General features: G+C 40.1%; 1 protein-coding gene across 1 annotated transcript in view; it reads right to left on the reverse strand.

Annotated features, from left to right (window-relative positions):
* Positions 1-6,809: 6,809 nt before the first annotated feature.
* Positions 6,810-14,048, reverse strand: part of LOC111233844 (solute carrier organic anion transporter family member 5A1-like) — a 28,978-nt gene continuing 21,739 nt past the window's right edge. The window contains exons 5-9 of the mRNA XM_022761748.1: positions 13,529-13,727; positions 9,817-9,976; positions 9,361-9,605; positions 8,182-8,246; positions 6,810-7,330 (exon numbers count right to left, since the gene is read on the reverse strand). Coding sequence (XP_022617469.1) covers positions 6,810-7,330; positions 8,182-8,246; positions 9,361-9,605; positions 9,817-9,976; positions 13,529-13,727 — 1,190 coding nt within the window. The remainder of the gene's footprint in view (positions 7,331-8,181; positions 8,247-9,360; positions 9,606-9,816; positions 9,977-13,528; positions 13,728-14,048) is intronic.

Consider the following 14,048-nt stretch of genomic DNA (forward strand, 5'->3'; position numbering starts at 1 on the left):
TTTGATTCCAGTATTCAGCTTTTTTTGTTGTTTATGGCATCAGTATTCTCCTTAACTACAGGGGCCCAAAGTGTTCAAAATGTAATAAATTGGACATATAATAAATAATTACTACATAATTGGGGCGGGGAGCCTCATATTTTTCAGCTTAGTATTATTAAATGTTATTTATGCTACTTTTCAAAATAAAAGTTAAATTTATTTCCATTTATGTCCTGCTGTATTTATCTCAAAACTTCCCTTTTCCAAAGTATGTTTTTATTTTTTTTAAATGCTAGTTGTATTTTATGAAACCACATTTCAGGATAATTTTGAATAAAAACTCCTGGAATTAAGTAAGAATTACTTAAAACTTATTTTGGAAAAAGCAGATTATTTGTTGATCTAAAAGAATACATTAAATAAATTACAACTACTAATTAGATAAAAATGTTTAAGGCTCTGTATTTGGTCCCTATTTATTCATGTCTATTTCAACCTTGAATATTTGGTAGTGGTTCAGCAGTTAGAAATTCACTTGTTTATAAGATTCAAAATATTACGTTAATAGTTTGTTTCCATAAAGAAGAAACCATGTTAAACCACCAGCAACACGTCAACTTTACCACTGCATAAAAACCAAACATGACATTTGCACACAGAAGGAAATCCACAAACCAACAGTTTCTGTAATACTGTTTTATTATTTTTTCACATTTTTATTGACCGAAGTCAAGTATCCAAGGCATTTGTAAACATTGTGTCCACAAATCTACATGTTGCCTCTATTCAGTGTGGTCTTTCAGTCAAAAACACTGTCCTTTTGAAATAAATACAATAGTAATAATAATAAAAAAAAATAAAAAAAAAAAAGGATAGTAAACCAACCTTCATCTGTCTGAAGGAGCTCATACAGATTCAGTCTTTGTGTGTAATCACAGTCTGGAAATGATGCCACATTACTACATGAAACGACAACATGGAGGTAAACTGCCTCCTTCTCTCCAAAAGAGGATGTGAGACGAGCAGAGGAGGATAAATGGTAGTGATGCGGTAAAGTCCTGGAGCTGGTGTCGGCACGGAAACCAACAGAAACGTCAGAGAAAGTCAACAACATGAGGATGAAACTCTGAGACCACCTGCATCTTATACCTGCTGCTGCCTGCCGCACCAAATACTCACTGAAGCAGCAAATGTGGATTAATCCACCACTGGAAGTAGTCCCCAACAAATGCAGTTTTTACTCGCTTGTTAAAAACTTGTGTCCAGTTGTTTTAGGACATAAATGAGCCTTTTATTTTTGAACTGTTTTTAAAGATTTACATCTGCAGGAGAATGTTTGGAGCCAGACAGAGGAGGGAAGTCAGAGACAAACTACGAACTGTTTCTTTTGGACTTTTCACGGGATTTGTTGAAGAAAGAAAAATATGGAACAACACTATTAATACTGTTATTTTTAGTAAACTACGCCCAAGAGAAAACTGTATTTTCACTAAATCAAATTTAAGAAAAAGTGAACTCATCAAAAGTGTTACAGCAGCTGTTGTTTTTAAAGGAAAAACAAGTATAACCCTGATCTACATTTTTAAGATTTACATAGAAGCGATGGGAAAGACGGCCTCAACGTTTCATCCTCATTGTTTCTGGGTTGACACGGCAACACCAGCTCAACAGTTTACGCATCACGTAAACAAACGGAAACAGCAGTTTTCAAAATGTGAAGTGTAGGCACAGAGAAACAGAACGCACAGTAGGTGGATGAGTTATTTATCTCGGTGCTTCACTAACACAACACGGACCGACACAGTTAGGAGTTAGTTGTGATTTGTATGTTGTTGTTGTTCTGGCTTTACATGAAAATGGAATGTCGTTTTATGTGTCTACTCTAAGTCTACTGTCACTACTGTGTTGAGTACTGAAACCATGCGTCAAGTTTTCTTCTTCGCTGCTATTTGTTCAGGCGTACGATGATCCCCGACTACACCCCCCCACCCCACCCCATCATTGTTTATTGAAAAGTAGTTTCTTTGTGTCCCTCAGACTTTTCTTCATTGCTGTGTGTCATTATTGTCCAACCCCTCGCCGACCCCTCCCCCATCTTAAATGTTTATCTAGATACTGCAAAAAAAAACAAAAAAAAAGAAAATCATCTTTTTGCACAAAACGTGAGCTCTAATATACATCTGTGCACCAAAATTTAGATTTTTATTTATTATTTTATCACTGGAGCCTTGAAAGTCATCAAAAAGAAAAAAAAAAAAAGGAAAAGAAATCAGCTCCAGTTTGTGTCTCTCATGTTATCGATGTTTTTACATTTCCAAACAGATGTGAGCCACAGTTAACCTCTAAATTATGCTTGAAAAACCTCAAGGCTGTTCTGAAGACATTTCCAAAATCCTCAAACTCTCATTTATCCCACAAATATGAAAAACCATGAACTTGCTCCAACAAGAAAGATTTACTGTATTTTACGATTGTATGTAAAATTAAAAAGTGATAGTACATAAAATTAGGATAGATGTAAATGGACCTTTTGATTTCAAGTCACAGCAGCATGACAAGCAAGGCGTTGTTTTTATTTCCTTTTGTGTACTGACATAAAAACCTCTTTATACTTTTTGACCGAGTCGGTCAGTATCACTGAAACTGTCAAATATCAACAATGGCATCAAATGCTTGGTCAGTTTCTCACTTTTAGTTATTCTCTAATATGAAATATCTTCAGAGGAGAAGTTACAATTGTTGACAAAAACTAAAAATGCTAAACTACTGTCCTTACACCTGCTTATAAATGTGCTATAAACCATTAATTAAATATTTGTATTTTGCTTAGAAATGCAAAATAGGGAAGATTAATTAAGTTTTGTCATATTTTTGTTTGGTTGCAGCAAATTAAACAGGTTAAAAACTACTTTAAGTTGAGAAAAAAAAAAAGGATTTTGGAAATGTTTCCAAGTGTTGACAAATGATCTACTGGACCTGAATGATTACTTTATTACCCAGTTACCAAAACTTAACTGGTTCAGCTTCTCCACATGTGAAGAAAACTGCTCTCAAATGTAAAAATACTGATTACATGAGACACACACCCCACTATCCACACTTGATTTTTCCTGATAAACAAACTGTTTTGGTTGTTCTCGTGTTTTTGTTTTGCCTTCGTTTCTCTACATGCTGTTCCACGTGTGACCAGCAGGTGTCCACTTAGGACAGCAACTAACCCGACTGCATGTTGTATGTGTATATACATGAAACGCTGAACCTCCACAGGCAGCACCACAGACCTGAACACTATGTCTTCATTGAGGTCTGAAGATTCAGGATAAACAAGAAAAGAGAAAAAAAATAAAATAAAATAAAAAAAAATAAAAAACAGTGCAAAGGAGAAATCTGTAACAAATATGATGATTCACATTTCTGTAACACGGACCATCGTGAGCGAGGAGGCTGCTCTTTAGGAAATGAGTGGTAATACTGCTTTAAATGAATACTGTGTTACCCCAACCATTTAAAACATCACCTCATTTTACAGAGTAATCAAACAGTGGAATCAACTATCGCCATAAAAATTTGACTCGTGTGATTGAGTGATAATTTGACTGTGAATCATTAGTGAATAATCAATTTACATCCCTGAAATATTTCACTTTGAAAATCATTTGTCTGAATTTATGTGTTCCATATAATTATTTGAAGAGGAGCAGTTTCAAAAACACAAAAGGATTTCTAAAAATATCAACATGTTGAATATTCAAGACACTAATCTAATAAAATCAAGCAAATTCAACTTTCAAAAAATCTGGTTGCTCAGAATAAATTGGTGACATTCAGACGCCCCAATTCAACATTCAAAAAAATTCAAACATGAACATTGGGGTCAGTTAGTCATGTGATCCAACAAAGACAAATTCAACTATTTGACTATAAGAAACCCCAGACACCTCATTTTTTTCTTTTTTTTGTGAACCAGAAAAATTAAATCAAACCACATGAATTCAAACAGATGGTTTTCAAAGTAAAATATTGGTATTTCAATTTCACAATTATTAGTTTCTTATAAAATTCTAATTATTACATTATCATTTCTTTGTTTCCACAGTCCGCTAAATCCCAAACTTTCACTATTGTACCAACCAACTAATTTTAGAATAAGATTTAAATGTGGTTGAATTTTAACTACTCAAACATAAAAAAAATGTAATTTCTCCCTGTTTTCTTTAGGTACATTATTCTTCTTTAAAATGTCAGACACTCATTGAAAAATGACTAAATTAAAGGATTTTGGTTTTCATGTCTAATGTGATGTTTCTCCACTGCTTAAAAAAACATCTAAGTAAGTTTTTTGTCTGTTATTGAGTCTCAAAGGTGAGATCATTTCAACCAATCAACAATTTTCTTCGTTTTTTTTTTTTTTTTTTTTTACTTCACAAATATTATTTATTGGAAACAACAACTGACTAAACAATGTCTCCTCCAGGCTCCATTTAGTGGCTGTTCTGGAGCTTTTGATCATAGCACATGATCTTCAACAACCGATGCTACCCAGTTCTCATGGAATTGGTTTTATTTAAATGTCCTTTTTTCGGATCACTTGATCACAAGTTACTAAATGTATCTTGTGGTGGGATCCTTTAAGAGTTCGGATAAAATAGAACTTTTAACCATGCCGACACCTCTATGGCAACTGTGCATTCACCTGCTGAGGAAGACCATCTGATATGATGGAAAGCTCCAGGACGAAAACAAAATGAAGTTTGGGGTGAGATTGTTCTGTCAAAAGTTTGTTCATTACTTTCTAAGACGACTAACAGCCCAATAACAGACAAGAAATGACTTGATACAACAGAGATTTTTTTTATAGTGTAGTTATGACTTTGTGAAACGACTGCAGCAAGAATTTCTTCAACTCCTCGGCCTAAACTGTCAAAACAATGACTTGCCTGGGGACAATACAGTGTTAAAAATATAAGTAAACAGACACAAACATGATCAATAACATTTTTGATAATCGATTAAACTCAGTTAACAAACAAAAACACTAAACATTTAACACTTTCAGTGTCTCAAATGCGAAGAATTGCTGCTTTTCTCTGAACAAAAAATGCATTTGAAGGTGTCACCTCAGGCTCAGGGAAATTGTGACGGGCATTTTTCACTGTTTTTGACTTAAAAAAAAATGTTTTTTTTTTTTTTTTTAATCAAACAATTCACTGTTTAATTTTAAAGCATAATCAGTAGATTTATAGATTTAAAAAAAACAATCATTAGCTGCAGTGATCAGTAGCCTTTCCCTGTGATTTTAATAAACTTGAAAACTGTTGCCTTCTTTTTACTTTCCACACTTTGTCTGGTCTGGCATGTGGTGAAGAAAACTGCACATCTTATTCTTTCAGGCAAGAAGGTCATTACCCATAAATCATTGGTAGTACATCTGGACGCGGGACCAGAAACTAACTTTCTATCCAGGATTCTTCTCAAAACTCACCAGCAGCTTTCATTTGTGGAGAACAGACGACTACACTATGACCTCTACATGACGGTCGACTACTTGTCTTCCTACATGTTTAGTACAGATGTTGCTGTTGGTACATGATTGGCTGTATCTTTCATTGAAATACAGGCAGTGCGCTTTCCAAGTCCAAACTCAGAAAGACTTCTTCAAGCATGTTTTTTTTTTTTTTTCTTCCAGCCGTGTGGAGGATCCCGGCGACTCGTTCAGCCAGGAATGTGGTCAGGAGGAAAATGCCAATCCTGTTCTTTTCAGGTTAAACCACTTATCAGGGTGCCAGTCAGGAGGGTGGGTGAGGGAACAGCTCGGATATATGGATGCATTGTATGGAGCTGGCAAAAGCCAAACAATCCGACTTCCAGCAGTAATACTACGTGTCATTGTGTCAGGGGAGCAACAAAAGGCCTTGCATCGGACAGGAATGCATTCTGTGCGTGCCAAGCTGCTTAGCCCAGTGACCTGTTGTCCACTTGGGTTCTTTTCAAATGTTTTTAACTCTTAAAAAAAAAAAAAAAAAAAAAAAAAAAAAAACAATGTTTTGGGCCCATTTTTTTTGCTTTTTGGTTTTTTTTTTTTTTTTTTTTTTTGTTTTTTTTTTTTTTTTTTTTTTTTTCTGGTATGCGGTGTCCGGAGAAAAAAAAATGACTGACATGAGGGGAAAGAAATAAAAAACACAAATGAAGAAGAAGAAACATACAGACGTGAAGTGAAAGGGGGGAAGCAGGAGGACTGGTGAAGCTGAGGTATCTGTTCAGATCAGTCTCGTTCCTACAGGGTGACCACAGTCTGAGAGACGTCCAGTGTGGGTGTGTTTGTACATGTAATATACATGTGAGGACCGTGGTGACAGAAGGCACGTATTGCCGAGGGGGTGTGTGTGTGTGTGTCTGTGTGGGTGGGGGGAGAGGGAGTTGGGGTTTGTGAGCGATGAACTCTCCACTGTCCCGAGCGGGGGAAGCAAAGCCTTTGTCCGCTTGCTGCAGTGGCTGGTGGGTAACAAAGAAAACACCTGGCCCGCTTTCAACATTTTCACCAACCAAGCAGATTTCTCGTGTCAGAGAAGGGTCTCCAGGTCCGGGCGGTCCCCACATGAGTTCGACTTTTCGTCACCCCACCTGTCATCTGGAGGTTGAGAATAAATCCGGACTCTCCAGTTAATGGTTCTGGTGGTGCAGGCAAAATTGAGAAGCTGTTCTGAGCGTTTTACTAGCCATAAGAGTTTTGAGATGACAGCAGGACCTCCACCTGACGACTGGCTAGATTTCAGAATAAAAGAGATGTCAGTGAGACCCTGCCTCATCGCCCGCCCCGCGTCTGAAACTCAGACTCGCACCGAAACATGTTCCAGCGACTGGGCCGGCGCGGGGGCGGGTGTCGCTGCGGGTGATGGCACACCTGGAGGGGTTGGAGTTATTGCTTTTAGCTCGTTGCCAGGGCAACTCTGGGTGCTGACGCCACGGTTGAGGGCGCCGGCGCGTGGCGGAGCGTTAGCAGGCAGTGTGTTGGGGTCGCTTCGTGGGATGTTGACGGGGCAGGAGCGGGTGCGGGCGTGGCCCTTGTGGCCACCCGGGTGGCAGACGAGGCTGCCCACGGTGTCGACGGGCGACAGGTGGCGCTTGAGCCAGCGCTCCACCCGCTCCTCCTTGTACTTGATGGAGTACCAGGTGAGGAAGATGAAGAGGAAGCCAAGGAACTTGAGGCTGGCTGCGAGGCCGAAGTAGACAAAGCGCAAGGAGGTGACGTCGTACTCCCAGCAGGAGCCGTGGACGCCACAGTCCTGCTGCCACAACATGCAGGTGGTGTCGATGACGGCGCCAAAGTAAATGGGTGTCGGGATGTAGGCTGAGTGGAGAAAAGAGGGAAAAGACAGAGAGAGAAGAGAGGAAGAGAGAAAACATGACAGAGGAAGAAAGAGAGAAACAACAAGAAAGTGAATAAAAAGGAGAAAGTGGAAAGAAACAGAGTGAGGAAAGACAAGAGGGAGGTGAAGGAAATAAGAGAAGATGAAGTAAAGGGGAAAGATATAAAAGAACAGTGGAGAAAAAGAGTGAAAAGAAGGACAGTGAGAGAAACTCATGAGCAGGAAAATTAGAATTCCGACAGAATTTGACCAAACTGAGGAAATCTAAATCATCTCCGTGAGAAAAGACTCCAGTGACTCAGCATTGCACTTCAATAAAGTTGTTGGAAAATAAGGATCAACACTGCAGAAATAAGCTCAAATGCTGGATCCAATTCCCATAATGCAAAACTCCAGCATCTTTCAAAACCACGTCTTTCAAACGCTCCACAGCAAGTCTGTAACCGTTTCCTGCTAATTCGTCTTGACAGCAGCTTTCTGGACGTCCCCTATATCGAACCCAATTGACCTCCTCACTCCTGATTCAAGAGAACAGTGATGTTGAGGCATTAAAAAGACAAAATCTCATTTCCTAACGCTCAATCAGCCCATCGGTCAGCAGTTACAGGACGTGTGGTGCATTTATTTACAACCAGTGCGTTTAGCTGACGCTCGTCTTCCTCTGGTACGCCTATGCTGATACAGGTTTTTAAAAAGATTGACACCGATCTTCTCAGCTATTCTCCCCTTTAAATCAAGACTTTTTTTTTTTCCATGTCAAACAGAACCCAGTGAAAATATCGGACACTGAAATCCTCTGTCACCATTTTTGTCCTGAGGTGATTCTACTCACCGAGAGTCCTGAGGAGAACAAACTGCATTCCCAGAGCGAACGGCCTCTCCTGCTCCGCTACAGACCTGCAGAACACGACGACCAAACAGTTACTGGCTGTTTCCAACTGCAGGGACAGCCAGATGCACAGGATTTACCAAATAAAAAATAACATGGTTTTGTTATCATGCCAAAGTTGGGGCAAGAGAAGCTGTGTGTTATCTCAACCTCCACAGACAGACTATCAACTTGTCTATTTGAGGTTAACATTCAAAGTGAAACAGTTGCATAGAATCACTTTAAAATTAGTTGTTTGTACATATAATCTGGGTCCTACATTGATGAAGAGAAGGAGGCAAACAGGATTCAACATCATTCAAAGTGGCAGCGTTTACCACAGAAGACCTCATAACAACAGTATATGATGAGAGCTCTGATAACTGTCCACTGGGTTATATGGCTTCCTCTTTTTCAGCATTTTAAGAACCAAAAAAGTTTCGAAGAACAGAACAGGAAGCCAGATCTGTGAAGGCTGGACTTTAGGTTTACTGTGCACTAACTCCAGGTTTATTTTTCCAGCTCTGCTAAAGTCAGTGGCTTCATGACAAGACCTCAGGATGTTTGCAGACATCAAAAATCTAAATTTAAAGCTCTTATGAGCAAGACTTTCATTTTCATTTTTTGGACTTTGGTGAAAAGTGAAAGTAAAGGGCTATAAGTGACACATGGACTATTTTCAGGAAGGTTGTCAAATTCTTCTTAAAATATGAACTTAATCACAACAATACTCAACACTTGGCAGCTTTAAGACTAAATATTCAGTTTTCAATTGATTTCTTTCTATAAACAGTGTTCGGTTTTCAGCTGAAAACCAGTGAAATATAAAGGGGTAAAAGAAGAGGTAAGAATTGTGTTGTGATTTTATGAATATTGATAAATGTTTGACTTTTCTGCTAAAGATCAACTCATTTGGACAAAAATAGAAGTAAAAATGTTTATGTTGAAAATCTGACTTTAAATTCCAATGTTCAGATAAATTAAAACAGTGTTAAGGTTTGTTTTGGGAAATTAAAGATTTTTTTTTGAGGACATCCTGCTGAAAAACAATCATCATCAGTCTGTGATTGTTCCTGATGAGAGTCCCTCATTTATGGATCCTCTTGAAAAACAGAGAACCAGCTGATCTTTAGACGGTCGTACCTGAGGGTGACGATGATGGCGGAGGGCTGGGCGCAGGCAGTGATGAGTGTGACGATGAAGAGGAAGATTAGGAAGGGGATGAGGGTGCTGCAGGTGCGGTCGCACTTCCCTGACACGGCGTAGCCATTCTCGTTCAGATAGGTCTTGACAATGACCAGCTGCAGCTGGTTGCTGCCCTGACCGCTGGACGACGGCGTGATGACCTGCCGACTCTGGACGCAGGCGCAGTCTGAGTAGTTACGGATCTGGAGCACAGGGGGATATGTGTATGGAGTTTTAGAGACTTTGAGTTCAATGCGATATTATTCAGGCCATTAATTCACCACTGTAAGCAAGTGAGATAATCATCCAGAACACTGGCAGCTTCTATCGGCCTCTGCACTTTAAATTTTAGTGGAATTAAGTGACAGTATCCTAAATTTAAATAAATGTATGTCATCTATCCCTGGCACTTACCCCGGAGCTATCATTGGCCACACTGCTGCAGCCGGCCAAGCAGGGGTTAAAGTATGTGATGCCATCGGAGCCGCAGACCGGAGCGTACTCGTGGATTTTACAGCCGCAGTTCACATTACAACCTCCTGTCAGGTTCCTCTGGGTCATGGTGAGAGTCGGTCTGCAGAGAGAAAACAGGATGAGAAAATCAGCAGTCGTTTAGATTTTGCATTTCAAAACTCACTTACTTTTATTGTTTGCAAGATCACTAGTAGCAAAGATTAAGTCTTAGTTGGGGATATTTGCTGAATAATCAGACTGTTTATAGTTGAGTGTGGCCATCAATAAAATCTCAGGTCCACCTTCAACTATGAAGCTGAAGCTAAAGATAACAGTTTGTAGAAACCTGATAAAACATTCAGCAGTTTAAAATCAGTTCAACTTCAGATTCTGGGTCAGTTTTGGATGGATTTTCTCCATAACCGGCTGAGGCTTGTGGGTAATGTAGTATTTTGAGCCATCAGCCATGAAAACCTGACCAAACAAACAATGATTTGTCTCACAGAGTTGAAATTTTGAAAATTGCTCAGAAATAAAGCAGGAAACAGTAAATACTGTGGTATCTGTGTGATGTGAGTGTAAAGATATGAAATAATTATTAGAAATAAATCAGAATATTTTCTTTACTGTGCAACTCCAACACTACAAAACCTGGAAATCAACTGCACACGACCGCTGCCCTATAACATGCTTTGTTACCAATGATCTACAATGACAGCTCAGGCTGAAAGGAATTTGGCCACTAGTTTTTTTTTTTATGCTGCTGTGAAATGTCTGCATTAAATTTCATGCCAATCTATGGTTATTTAGATTTTTCAAATACTTCAAAATGCACAAACAGACGACCAAGCATCCAATACCGCCATCACTGGAGCCAAATGACTCTCACAGCATGGCTAAAAAAAAACAATAATGAACCAGAGAACAAGCAGCGACTTTAACTGATATTGACTTAGTAAAAGTGCTTAATGGACACTGAAAAATCAGCAAAAAAAAGTAAGGAGGGAGGGAAAACAAGAAGATAGAAGACAAGGGAGAAAGAGAAAATAAGATGATAGATGAAGAAGGACAGAAGGAAAAGGACAATAATGAAGAGAGATGTGCAGAAACAAGATGGAGAAGACAGAAGGAAAGATGAGAGACAAGGAGGAAGTGAGTGACAAAGATGAGAGATGGGGAGGACAATGAAGGTAAAAAAAGAAAGAAAGGAGAGAGGAGGGCATGGAAAAATTAAAAGATAAGGAAGAAGAGAGAGCAATGGACGAGGGATGAGAAAGAGGAAAAACAAGAGATAATGAAATAAAGAGAAAATAACAAAAAAAGGGAATTTAGAAACAGTACCGAAGATGAAGACAGGATAGCGAGACGGACGGACGGACAGACAGACAGACAGGCAGAGTAAAATCAAAAAGACCAGAGGGAGAAGCACAACAGAGAAAAAGAGAGGGCAGTCAGCCAAGGGTCCTCTCCTCCAAGCTGTCCTTGGACATTTTCCATCGTTGCCATGTAATCGCTCTCAGGGACGCTCCGTCCAAAAGAAAACGCCTCCGTTTACTGGCTCGCTGTCTGTTATCCTGCACTGATCTGAACACTCGCTTCCTCCCTGACGTCGGCCACAGATGGGTCGATAAAAACTACCACTGACTTTGTCAGTGCCGGGAAATGATTTAATACGACAAAGGCCAAGCTGCAGCCATGAAACGGCTGTCTCTGATTTAAACAAAAATCTTCCAAAAACCCTGTTTGGGATTATGAGTAGATCTGAGAATACAGACCCCAAAGGAGGTGTTTCAAAAATGGCTAAAGCAGGAAAATCTTTAGACATCATAAATATGTGCCCAAAAAAAGATCAACAATCAGGGATTGGTACAAGTGTATGTGCAAGCATCAAAATCTGAGATCTTCTTTTCTTTGTATTAGCCCTGACAAGACCCAGTGCAACGTGGCGTCTGGCTGTCACCTAGAATCAGTAGACTGTAGTGGATGATAATGGTCAACCATGTTGAAAGCTGCTTCTACATATTTATGCCAAAAGTCAGTGATTCTGTTATTGTACTTATTTGCCTTTTTGTTTGCTTTACATTTGCCTTTTTTTTTTTTTTTTTAGAAAGCTAGCCAAATTATGTTAGAGGACAAGGCTGGCATTTTTCTATATTTTTGTTATTGTCAGTGAAAGAGGAAAACAAAACCAACAATGTGTAAAATCCATCTCAATACTCTCTAACATCCCTGCCCTTTCTGTGGCTCTCAGCTCAAAGCCCACTGGTTCCTACTGAAGAAAAAAATGTTTAAAAAAACAGCTCATAAAATAAAGTTTCTTTGTTTTCTTTTTAGTAAGTAAATGTTACTTAAACCGCATTCATTGGGGACTATTTTCACTGGTGGATTAATCCACATTTGATGCTCTAAGTATTACAGACAGCAGGAGGACGGTGTATGTGAGACTGACTCAAAAGTCTTCCATCATATCCAACTGGTATGGGACCACCGGGGTCACCGACAACCATAGACTGTAAATAAAGATGGTTGTAGCCTCTGTGATGTCACCCACAGGGTTCTGAAGAGCGGTTTAGAAGCTCAGAGTGAGCTGCTCCACTGTCGCCATCTTGGCAGTTCCTGACTCCGCCTAACTCCTGGCTAATCCAAAAATGGGCAAAGAGGAGGGGCGCATGTGGAGCTGAGACTTCGGTGCATGGTGGTTTGTGGCAAGCACACACTTACCAACCTGTCACTCAAAGTGGCCACGCCCTCAGTTACACATAACTTTAAGCCTCAATGAAATGTAAACAGGTGAGTTATACAGTTGTCATGAAGAAGGAAATTAGCTTTAGAGACTTAAACCGCTTCTTGTACCAGGCTGTAAACATTTCTGCTGTAAAGTTGGACATTTTAACATGGGAGTCTATGGGGATTGACTCACTGTTGGAGCCAGATTCTAGTGGTCATTAGAGGAACTGCACTTCAGTGTTGGCTTCATTTTTCAGCCCCCAACCTTGCCGCATGCCAACAACACATTAGAGAGATTATAGATCTCATCTGGCCCGGGATCACCTCAGGATCCCCCAGGAGAGGCTGGAAAACGTTGCTGGGGAGAGGCATCTGGGCCACCTTGCTTGATGACCCCGCCCTGGATTAGTGGCAGAAAATGGATGGATGGATGGATGGATGAACTAACAACACACATGAGAACCCAGACACCCAGCTGTATCCAGGATATTAATGAGTTGGGGCAGATGTCCCGTTTGTTTTGGGGTTTGAGAGAGGACAGGTTACAACACTCACAAAGAATAAGACAAAGGAGAAACAGATATGTGTTGAGATGACAATGGTCACCAAAGCTATTTCTCTGACCTCTGTGTTTTTCTCTATGAGCGTTTTTTTAATCTCCTCCTTTACTGTCCATCTGTTTATCTCTTTCTTGTGTCTGTTTTCTTCTTTCCTTCCCTTCTCTCCTTTATCCTCTGAGTGTGATTGGTTGCCTTGCTCCGTCCCGCACAATAAAAATCACACACCGACACCCGGTGTAAATTTTCAATTCAGATAAGACACTGAACAGTGCATCCTCAAGGCTGCCGTGTAGCGGTTCTTCCTCGTCAGCAGTGATGCATGACAACCCACCATTTCCCTGAAGTGAACCCTCCCAGTTTCTACCCCTCCCCTCGTGGCTCCTCACCCGGTGGTGTAGGGGATGTTGATTCCTCCGAGGTTGATGCTCTCACAGCCCACGATGAACAGTGTCGAGAAGCAGAGCAGTGAGACTCCGCTGCAGATCATGGCCAGCTTGGCCGACTCGCGAGCTCCCAGCTTCAGCTTCTTGATGATGTAGCCGCCCAGGACGATGCCGACGCCGGCACTGGGTACGATAATCACGCCTGGAGGGAGGAGAAAGGCTTATTATTAAGAATTCAGAGAACTCGCTAATCCATAGAATGCTTTCATTTATATCAAATCATCTTACACTTAGGGCAGCTAGCTAATTCTCCCACCTAGTTAAATAGTTTTACAGTATGTCCCTTTCAAAACTCCACTGATTATTATCTTCTATATTAATGTGACAGACAACGTTAGAGACAAGCTGGTGAAGACAGTCAAACATCTAGCAGCTACACAGCCAGACACTTTTCTCAGGAGTTGTTGGAGACCAAACCATAGCCAAAAGGAGGGTGAATATGGGATATTACATTCACCAGGTG

Source organism: Seriola dumerili, unplaced genomic scaffold (genome assembly GCF_002260705.1).
Source record: "Seriola dumerili isolate Sdu_G_001 unplaced genomic scaffold, Sdu_1.0 BDQW01000432.1, whole genome shotgun sequence".
Classification (NCBI taxonomy): Eukaryota; Metazoa; Chordata; class Actinopteri; order Carangiformes; family Carangidae; genus Seriola; species Seriola dumerili.